The 11,440-nt window shown below is 39.0% G+C and overlaps 1 protein-coding gene across 2 annotated transcripts in view; it reads right to left on the minus strand.

The window, feature by feature from the left end:
* The window catches only part of fbxw4 (F-box and WD repeat domain containing 4), a 40,119-nt gene extending 34,856 nt beyond the window's left edge, over nt 1-5,263 (minus strand). The window contains exons 1-4 of one of the 2 annotated variants that reach the window (XM_028005986.1): nt 4,968-5,062; nt 4,699-4,872; nt 530-625; nt 85-270 (exon numbers count right to left, since the gene is read on the minus strand). In XM_028005986.1, the coding sequence (XP_027861787.1) occupies nt 85-270; nt 530-625; nt 4,699-4,763 (347 nt within the window). In that variant the 5' untranslated portion in view covers nt 4,764-4,872; nt 4,968-5,062. Of the gene's footprint in view, nt 1-84; nt 271-529; nt 626-4,698; nt 4,873-4,967 lie in introns of both variants that reach the window. The other variant, XM_028005985.1, reaches the window with a different exon arrangement.
* Between the last annotated feature and the right edge of the window lie 6,177 nt (nt 5,264-11,440).

An 11,440-nucleotide genomic window follows, 5' to 3' on the forward strand; every position in this document is an offset into this window, starting at 1 on the left:
TTACACAATGACCAAGTGAAGTGGACCTTGTCAAAAAAAAAAAAAAAAAAAAGCCTTAAAGAGGCCATGTAGTGAAAGAATTACCTTCCTCCACTGATCAGGTGAGAGTCTGTGAGGACAAAGCGACAGACATCACCCTTGTGGCCCGAAAAGTTTTCCAGTGGTATTCGCTGGAGCCTCCTGGAGTCGCGGCTCAGAGAGTAGGCTCCGATTTTAGCAGCCTGAGACAAGTACAGCACATTGCCGTCCAACTGTAACCATGGCAACAGCCTAGTAGCAAGATAGCGAAAGGTAAAAAGAATAATTTATGTGGAAAATAAAAGGGGAAAAATACTTGTGCCTAGCTTTTTTTCAGAGAGGAAACTATTCACATGAAGCACCTGCAAAAGGGAGGAGATTTTATATGTGGAAAAATACACTTACTCTTACATCAGGTGCACTACAGGGAAATACAATTAAACTAAATGTCTCTGTGTTGCCAAGAAAAATATAGCTAGCTTTGCCAAGTAATAGCAAATGATTGACATACTTTGTCTTCCATTTGAGAAGAGTCCACTTTTTACAAAATCCATGATACCAGTTCTGAGCTGTCTTCACTCGTTCCTTCAGAGGGACATTAGGATATCTGCAAAGACAGAAACAACTGAACATCAATTCATTTTTATAAAAGGTTGAAAGTTGTAGCGCTAAATGGTTGTATAGCATGGTTCTGTTTCTGTATTTGTAAAATATACAGTTTATTTCAAAAGCATTCCTAGCCATATTACTTTTTCACATTTTGTCACATTGGATCCAACTTTAAAGTGTTGTTTTTTTTTCACACAATGTGTATATCTTTTACAAATAAAATTTGTGAATGTGTGCCATGCATTTGTATTCAACCCCTTTTACTCTTACAACCCTAAATGATATTCACCGGTACAAAATGCTCTCAGAAATTACTTAGCGATGAGGCTGTGTATAATGGAATCACAGTCTAACTGCACCTATGCTGTTTCTGGCCTCAGACGTTCCTTAGAGAACATTAGAGAGCAAGCAGCATCATGTAGACCACAGCCGACAGGTCAGGGAAAACCTTGTGGAGAAGCGTAAAGCTAGTTTAAGTTTTAGAAAAAAAAACCCCAAAAAACAAACAGTCCAAGCTTTAGACATCTCACAGAGCTCTGCTCAATCCATCATCGGTATATGGAAAGAGAACGAACCAGCTGATGACCTTCCAAGACACGATCGTTCACCTGAACCCAGAGGTCGAGCATTCATCAAAGAAGCAGCTAAATGTCCATGCTAGGTGTGGAGGAGCTGTACAGATCCGCAGGTCAGATGAAGTCAGATGAAGAAAACCATTTGAAATCCAGTACACAGTTTGTCACAAGCCATGTCGGAGATAAGTGTGTTATTTGGCTCTGATGAGGCCAAATTCGATTCGTTAGGATATATGAAAATCTCAATATGTGACAGAAAGTAAAGCCACACATCATCTTTAACACACCATCCCTATAGAACAACGTGATTTTGACAGTAGCAAATTCAAAAATACTTTATTAATCCCAAAGGGAATTTGAATGCCATTGTAGCTCATTAACTCAGATTCTTCAGAGTTATTGAAGATGGTGACATCTGTTGGCAGGAAAGATCTCTTGTAGCAGTCTGTATTACAGCAAATCTGAAGAAGCCTCTGACTGAAGATACTATGTTTTCTCAGGACAGTCTTATGAAAAGGATAGCCAGGGCTGTCCATAACTTTCTTGATTTTAAGAAGAATCCGTCTTTGCAACATCATCTCCAGAGGTTCCACAGTCGTCTCCAGAACAGAACCAGAACATTCTTTATCAGGCTGTTGAGCCTTTTAAGATCTCTGGTTCTGACGCTGCTACCCCAACAGATGACGGCAGAAGAGATGACGGTCTCCGCAACAGACTTATACCATCTTGTTGCAAACCTTGAATGACATTATCTTTCTCAAGAAGTCTGCTCTTTCCCTTCTTACAGACGGCTTCACTATATCAAGATATCATCCTTTATCATGCTTTTCTTCAGTAAGAACAGACAGATGAAAACCCGCTGGTTGCTGCAGAAGACTTGAAACTGCGGTAGAAGTTCATCTTCTAGCAGGACAACCATCCTAAACGTACAGCCAGAGGAAGAATGGATAAACTAGATCTATGCACATTCACGTGAAAGAATGGCCTAGTCAAAGTTAAGACCAAAATCCAACTGAGAGAAAGACTTGAGATCAGATGTTTTCCATCAAACCTGACTGAGCTTGCGTCATGCTGAACGCCACAGTGAGGAAACAGTCTCTAGATATTCAGAACTGGATGAGACAGCAAAAGAATCCACAAAATATGGACTGGATGAAACATTTTTTGCAGTTTTATTTGTACAGTGTTTTAAAATTATGTTTCATTTTCCTTTGCACCATGTATTGATCAGTCAAACAAAATCTTACTAGGCTTGTGGTTGTGATGTTTCAAAAGTATGAATTCTCTTACAAGGCAAAATACAAATCACAAAATGTTCTAAATGTCAACTGATGTTAGATGATAGAAAATGCATTCTCTTTCAATTTTTACACGCCAGAAAGTAATAAAAATCTTCCTGTCTTTACTAACTTTACTTTTTCAGAAAAAGGCCTTCATTCTTGGAAGACATGTCCTATGATCTGATGGAACTACGGTGCAGAAAACGGGGATGCTCATACCATCCTAACTGTGGAGTATGGGGGTGGTTCCTAGTTCACTTCATAAAATAGATAGCATCATGAGGAAAAAGCATTATGTAGAAAGACTGAAGCAACATCTAAAGACATCAGCCAGAAAATTCAAACTTGGGCGCAGATGGGTCTTCCAAATTGATAATAACGCTTAGCTTATGGGCAAAGGAGTTATGAAGTGTCTTAAAAACAACCAATGTAATGTTTTGGAGTGGCCATAAAAAAGCCCTAAACTGAGTCTCATAGAAAATTTGTGGGCAAATATGAAATGGCATGTGTGAGCCAGGCAGCGTACAAACGTGACTCAGATCCACCAGTTCTGTCAGGAGGAATGGGCCAAAGTTCTCCAACTATTGTGAGAAGCTTGTTGAAGGAAACCAGGAACAATTGACCCCAGTCAGACAATTCAAAGGCAATGCTATCAAACACTTAGGCATATAGACTTCTGATTTTGGGACATTAATAAATCTTTGACATGTTACTTCTTTCATTATTGTGACATTGAAAATAGAAATAATTTTGGTAATCATACTGACCTAAAACAAGACAAGCATTGGTCTTATTTAATTTCAGACACAGAAAAAAAAGGTGTATATAAACTTTTAGTTTCAGCTGTTTAATTTGAGTAAGTTCAGTAAATTAATCACTGCCTCATGAGTTTGGAAAAACATCTGTGTGCTTAAACAATGACTGAGGGGAAAGACATCAGCAACGGCCTTCAAGAATTGTTGCTGCTCATCACCTGGGAAAGAATATGAAGTCAGTCCAAAATAGTTTGAAAACGCACAAACGGGTCAGAACTCTATTGGTGGAAATGAGTGGGAGACTTTTAGCATAAGACACAAAGAACCTGTCACGGGTCTACTGAAACGCACTAAAACAGAGTAACCTAGAGTCATCCATTGCTAAAAGTGGCCTTTTTGACTGATGGTCATTTTTTAAAAATTGTTTTATGTTTCATACAGAACTACGGTGGTGGGATGTTTTGCACACACCAAGCACCAATTTATAACCACCAGCAGAATTTTTGTTATGCTCACATTGACAAATGATGAAAGTCATTTTTAGGAGCGTACCGATATTTAAAATTGGGGGGTTGATATCAACATCTGATATTAATACTGCTGTTATGGCTGCTAACCAATATTTTCTCGATATTACATAAATTATATCATAAATATCTTTCTACCATTTCAACACCTTTAAAATTTTAAAAGAAACAGATAGTAACAAATGCAAATAAATACTGGTTGTTCATATTAATCTCGTTTTTTTTTTTTTGACCGATACGATATGTTTTAAAAATGACTAATATCGGCTGATACCGATGTTAGTACTGATATATAGTGTAAGCCCAGTCATTTTCTATATCCTAGTCTGCTGTAAGGAAACATGGACTCTGATGAATGTTATCCACAAGCAAGAAGTCACCGAGTTATTTTTAGTTTGATCAAGGAATATAATTTTCATATTTATTTAATTGCCCCAAACAAGAAGCAAAATAGAAAGGAAAAAGTGTAATAAAACATGATAGCAATAATAATAGTAGTACACAATTGAATTCGGAGTTATTCAGCGTTTTATGATAATTCATCTGTATAATTAATAAAGACAATTATGGCATCGTTTGGGTTTGATATTCATTGCTTGTTTACAGAGGAGGGCTGAATAGAGGAGGGAATGAAAACTGGGGAATGGGTGGCAGGATTGGCCCGTTGTTTTGGTGGGACGTGGCAGTGGTGCTTAGTGGACCGTGAAAGTTAGGGTTATGACCCGTTTCCCTCAACTTAGCCAGAAAATTAAACCCATTTAATTTCTCTAGGGGTTTTAAAAATTTTTTTTTTTAAAGTCTTCTCAGCAGCAGAATGACAAAGCTGGCCTTGAAAAGAAAAAACATGATCAAACAAGAGAACAAGAACCTTCACAGTGGGTCTCCAACATATTGATCAGGGGTCCTAGCATCACATGTTGGTGGATTCACATACTTGAATTGTGTATTGTAAGATTCTACTAGACAAGAAGCCCCACGTGTCGTGTTGACAGCTGACATGGTGTCCTATGTCTGCAGTTGCTTCTCATTAGCTTCACTCGTGTTGCTTCTGTACTCTCGCGGTTCTGTACACTGGTTCTGTACCTCACGGGTCCAGTTAACGCTGTGTCTACGAAGAGCGAGAACGACTTGCTCGGCAGTGAACGTAACCCCGGCAACCGAAGGAAAAATAAAAGCAGCTGTTTTCCACAGCTGTCTCCTTACATGTCCGTCCCGTTCCAGGTTATCCCGCTGTTTAAACAGCCTTTTGCAATCCTCCTCCACACAGCGTCCCGGTTTACGAAGCGATTCATGCTTTTACACGCTTGAGAGAGACGACAGAGAGATCTGCGATCCAAATGAAGCAAGATGTGGTAGAGCACGTCCTCAGGGAGCTGGGTGAGCAGCATAGCGGCGAGACACCGAGCAAAACACCGGCCGCGTTTCACACAGCGGAACCTCCGGGTAAACAGGAAGACGTAGCGGTAGCGGCAGCGTGACGTCATGACGCACGTGGTTAGTTTCGCTCACCGCGAAGCCTTTCAACAGTACATGAACGCCGGTCCAAGATTACGTTGAGCCCTGAGCAGCGGTTTCTACTGAGAGTCAGGGGCCGAATGCGTTTAAACTATAAAACCTCTAGTTTACGCGTGTTTTCTTGTGTTTTTATTGACTGCGACAAAATTAACTTACGGTATTTATTAAATATATAGTAATACGTACCCCCCTTTTTTCCAGTGACCTCCTCTTTTGCTCTGTCAGCCATGTTTGGTTGCTAGCTTTTTAATACAGGCTTAGTAAAGTCAGGGAGGAGAAGTTTTGGGTGGAGCAACATCCATGTAGCATCTCGGTCCACACTCCACTCCAGTAGATGGCGGTAATTCTCACCAATACGTTGCTTGCCAACTGCCATAAAAAGGAAAAAAAAGGGAAAAGAAGAAGAAGCAGGAAAGAGCATAGTTGGGAATTAACTAGTAGCTACATTTACTGAGTTATTACTTCAGTATCCTTTTGGAGAAAATATACTGTTAGGAGGGTTTTTTACCCTCCTAAAAACGCTGCACTTATGTACTTTTACTTGAGTAATTTTATTATGAAGAATTGCTACTTTTATTTAAGTCAAGTGTTGCTTATGACTTTGGCCAGATGGAGGATAGATGGAGTGTCTAGTTGTTGCTGCGATCGACCTGTAAAAGTTAGGATTTGAAACATTTAGAATTATTTCGCTGTCATTTTGTAGGCTATTATTTTCCTGTCGTTTAGAGACAAGTTAGAATCCTGCTGTTTTGCAGGTTCAGTATTTTAGTTTTTGTGTGTTAAATGTTTGTAGTCTGCACCTGTGTCCTTCTTAAAACCCTCCATCATGATGTTAACTCCTTCTACTTTACAATCACAAGTTCATTTAAATATTCACATTATGGAATAGATTTATTTATCACAATAGTGTTGATAACAAAGCCAATACCACAGAAGAAGAAATAAAAGGAGGGGCTTCCAATCTTAAAGTAACACGGTTAAAACAATGACAGAGTTTTTAAAGATGTTTCAGCCAGGTAATGAATAATATGAAAACCCCCAAAACAGAAAAAAAACATTTTGTGTCATTGTAACAAAAAAGAAATACAATGACACTCTCCAGTTCATCCTTCCCAGTGGCATCCTTTAGGAGCTAAATGAAACTTCAGGTTTTATTTTGCCATGCAGCCGACTTTCTTCAGCAGCTCCTCGCCGTATCGGCATCCCTCTGTCTGAAGAAACAACAGCAGGCTTTATCCGGTCACATTGGATGAGGCCTGTCGTTCTGATCTTGCCTTCTGGTTCAATCTACTCAAGGTTTGGTATACGACTTTTATAATGTCGTATACCCTGCTGATTCGCTCCAGTTTTACACACATGTTGCCCAACCCTCAGGTTTTGTTTTGTTATCTGCCAGGCTGGCAGAAGGTTCGCTGATAAGTGGCCTTCTTCATTCCCACCATCACAGTGCTTGGCATTTTGCAAAATTATCCTCATCCCAGTAGTCTGTTGCCTGTGGGGCCATCTTTAGTAACAAAGGCTCATTGCTGCCCTATGTGATAATGGTGCTGTGATCAAAGTCAGTCACTAACAACCTCATCATCTCTGCTGTCAAGATCCTGGTCGTTCTAACATCTTCACAGATGCTCTGTCCAACTCATCATTTCCTCTCTACGTCCTGCTCTTCAACCCCAAATCATCAACATTGTTCTTTAAACACCTGTCATCTCATTCCTTAGCCTCTGTACCCTCTTTTGGGGGTAAGAAATCGCTAATCCTCATCCTAAACTGCTCATCCATGTTTATTACAATTCACAGCACCTACGTCTTCTGCCGGGATCCTAGAACCAAAAGCTTTTATTCATTTATGTCAATAAAACTTTCTGATTGCTCTTTTGACTTTGTGTAAATCTCTCGAGTTTTTTTAAATTAAGCACATTGGCGCAAATTCAATCTAGTAGACTATTCCCAGTCTCACCTGCATCATTCATTCGCCGTAGAGATGAAAACCGGGTGGGAAGGGGAGCAGAGTAGCAGGAAAAAAGAAAAATGACAAAGGTGAGAGCTGAGAAAGGGAGAACATAGAACTTTAAAGGGAAAACCTTTTGATTGACCTTATGGCATTTTGCTAGACTCTTAACTGTGTAGCATCAGTAGCAGCAATTTGTGCTCATTCACATCACGAGGGTCCTCGAGCCTTCAGCTACAAGCAGGAAGCAAAGGGACGCTAATGTTAGGAAACTCAGAGAACTAACACAGAGGAATAAACTAAAACCAGATTAAATAAGAAACAAACGTTCAAAACCAGAAACCCACACAAAACTACAAGTCCAAACACAGATCATGCGTCAAGACCCAGCTCACCACACAGTCCACATGGATACAACTCCGTTTATTTTAATAATGTGATGCTACTCATGAAATGTTGCAGTAGCAGATTTATGCTTTTGCAGATGCTTAACATTAAGATTACTTTTTCGTTTGCAGAGAAATCCATTTTGTTCTGCTCATTCTTTTCTCTTTTTTTTAAGGTCAGTTCCTCTGCCAGGTTGTTGTGGGAAATAAAAACACAGTTAAAAAGTATTTTTACTGCATCATAGTTGCTAATTATTACCGATGTGATTAAGTTACATATTTGGTGAAGTTACTTGTTTAAGACTCAAAATTAAAAGTCTAGCACTTGGACTTGAGTCAGGACTTGCATGTGTTTAATTGGGACTGGATTTGAGACCTGGGTGGAAAGACTTGAGGCCAACTGTGCCCGGCAAAACGACAACTTGGTCACACCTACAACGCTCAAAACATCTTGGTTACCCGGCCTTTTGGAATAATATTCTGTGGACTAATGAGACAAAAGTGGATTATTATGGAATGTTGTTGCGCAACACCCCCCCCCCTCCTTTCTGTCTCTACTCTCTCACTCTCGTACTTCCTCTTCTGAGAGGGGAGATGTGCTACCAGCTCTCCGTCTAACGGGTCCGTTGAGTTTCCTAAATCTGCTGGGATTTACCCTGTCCAGAACTGAAGTAAACTCTGTTTAAGCTGGTTTCGAGAAACGATTCGCCTGGTTATCTGACGGCCTACATCCAGGTGTCCCACCCTTCTTCCCCCTGTGAATTAGCCAGACTGAGCAGCCTACAGCCAACTAGTTTCACAGAGCACACCTGTTAACGGTCGCTCGTTCTCTATTTTACAACTTGCATTTGTTATTGAACCAGGTAGGTTTTAGTGACTCGGGCGAGTCCCAAGGATGATGTTTTAAATATGGGCTACCAGCAACCTAAAAACATTTTCCACTTTTTCCTCTCCAGAATCAAACATCACAGCTATTTTACAACCATCAAAGAACTTTAAGGTGACTCATTAACTGAATGTCCACAACATCTTTTAGATTTTCTTTATGCTAAATATTTTATTAGTAAGGCATTTTTGCAAGGGTCAGTACAGCTTAATTCAGTAGCAGAAATAATCAAATAAGTAAAATCAATCATCTAGTCTATCTTTCCCTACTGCTGATACTGAGTACTAAAAAAGGGAACCTTTGAGAGAGACGGACGGAGTTTGGCGTTTCGAACCCCAGACCTGGCACGACGACGAAGAAGGTGTGGCAGCAGGAGGAGGAAGTTGATCGACGAAGGCAGGGATCTCTGTAGGTCCAATGAACTTCTTCTCCGCATGGATGGTGAGGTCACACAGGACTTGGTGCTGGCAGGAAAAAAGGCACCAGTTCTTCTTCCTTGTCTTTGTCTTCATCTTTGTCTTTGGGGTCAGAACCCAGCCGATGAGAGAAGTGCGATTCGAAGCCACAGGTTGTGGGGCTGACGGGTTGGTCTCCATGTGCAGGACAGTCTCCGGCTCCGTGGCCCCGGCTCTTCTTCAGCTGCAGAGTTCTTTGTCCATCTCGATCTTGGCTCGAAGCTGCCCAGAGGATCCAACGAACGGTTCCTCTTTTGCACCCACCTTATATAGGGTTTATCTGTCTGCTTAGACAGATGATCTCATATCCGTCACTGTCTTAAGAGACATCATGTCATGATGTCTGTGCCAATGTCTCAGGGCTGCTCAACCTCCTGTTTCCATATAAGGTGCTGATCATCTCTGCTCTCCTGTTAGTTCCCCTTTTTCCCTTCCTGTCACCTTTCACCTACCATCTACCTCCAACATATCAGTGATGTTTAATTGCAGTTTTATAACCTTTTACAACATTTCAAGTTCAATGTCAAAATCACATTTATATCACATTTATTTTCTTTAGCTTCTCTGATTTAGCATTCATTTATAATTTTATAACCATAACTTATTAATTATTCTTATTATAATCTTAATGTGAGTTATTACAGATGTTTTCTGAAAAGAAACCAAGAATAATCTATTATTCTAATTATTTGATACCAAAGTTACATTTGCTTGTTTTTTTTATAAGTGTTCTCACAAATATAAGTGTAAGTATTATTACAAGTAAATCAATATTAATATAAGTATTTTACTTTGAATCTTATCAAATTACTCAAAATGTTTAGATTTAATTTTTTAAAACTTTCATGCTTTAAAATAGTCTCAGCTATTTTTATAAATCTGCAGGCTGGAAACTTACTTCCTCTTTTTCCAGGAAACCTGCTTTTCCTGTTTAATGACTCTCTCTGACTGACTATGATTTTTTATGATTAGATAGAAAAAAGTAGAATTAAAGCAAAGTTTGCATGAGACAAAAACAACACACACAACTAGATTTATTTTATTGACACTTAAGTCTACTGTTGGGCCTTGATATCACTTGAGTGATTCATTTTAAAGATAACTTTATTTATTATTACTGTTAAACTAACTTTATTGACACTTAAGTCTACTGTTGGGCCCTGATGTCACTTGAGTGATTCATTTTAAAGATAACTTTATTTATTATTACTGTTAAACTAAAATCTCCAGCATGGGGAAGTGGGATGAGCTCGGATTTTCTTGACAGGAAGGTGAAGACATCTCTAATCCTCATCCTAAACTGCCTAGTTTTACTCCCGTTACATCTGGAGTAAAACTGAGACAGCCTTTCAGAAAAAGGAGCCTACAGTTAAACGTGGCGGTGGTCTGGTCACTTACTGCTGTACGACATCAGGATGACTTATATGATTTGCCTTAATTGATGAAGCCATAAATTCTCATCTTTACCAAATTATTCTAATGCAGAGTGTCCAATCATCAGACTGAGAGCTTCAGATTTATTCCTGCCGTCGCCTGGCAACCGTGACGCGCTAAACACTAACTAGTAAAAATGCAGATCGAAATCTTTCTGAATTTTTATTTATTTATTTTTTATTTTTATTATAATTAACTTTTTTTTAAAAAAAAATTGTATTTATTCAAATATCCTGTTGGACCCAATAGGAATTTTGGGATAGGTTTGACTGAGAAGAGGTCTTTGATTTTTGGACAGGTTTTGTTGCATTGCTGCGATGTAATCTGCCTTAAAATGCAGCCTGTGAATTCAGGCATATGCTGTATGTAAGGCTGGTAATAATTTTCAGAGCCCTCTGTGTGGCCGTAGGATTTAACTTTGTAGAGAACAAACTGTGATGATTTGTAGGTGCTTAGAAAAGCACCTCACATTACATGTCAGCTAAACGTGTAATGAATGTTTTGCTCACTGGTTCTGTATTCAATCAGTTGGATTGGAGATTGAATAATTATGAATTAACTTTAATTTTCATCATTTTCCCCAGTATTAACCCTTTTGTGCGTAGCGGTCACGGCAGTGGGCAGCTAAGACTGTTTTTGTTGTTGTTTCTTGTGGATTTTTATGTTATAAATGCACACAGACCACTGAAGTGGACACTGGTGAGTCATACAATACACCGTCAACTACTGGCCATCCACTGTGAGTGCAAAAGAACATATTTGTTAAATCCCAATATTGCAGGCAGATGAAAAAGCAGCTCAGGAATATCCAGTTCCTCCTACTGTAGAAACTCTTGGAGGTAAAAACATATATATATATATATATATATATAAATTGTGATTTGATGTCACTATATACTGTATATATATATATATAACAATTCTTTTTTTCTAGCTAATATTTTTTTATATGTGTTTATAAGTAATTCCTAAAGACTAATACTAGTGAGGTATAATAACAACTTTGTATTTGGAGAAAAATACAACTGATTACCTAGAAAAACTTTTCCTTT

The sequence above is a fragment of the Xiphophorus couchianus genome, chromosome 22 (assembly GCF_001444195.1).
Source record: "Xiphophorus couchianus chromosome 22, X_couchianus-1.0, whole genome shotgun sequence".
NCBI classification, from domain to species: domain Eukaryota; kingdom Metazoa; phylum Chordata; class Actinopteri; order Cyprinodontiformes; family Poeciliidae; genus Xiphophorus; species Xiphophorus couchianus.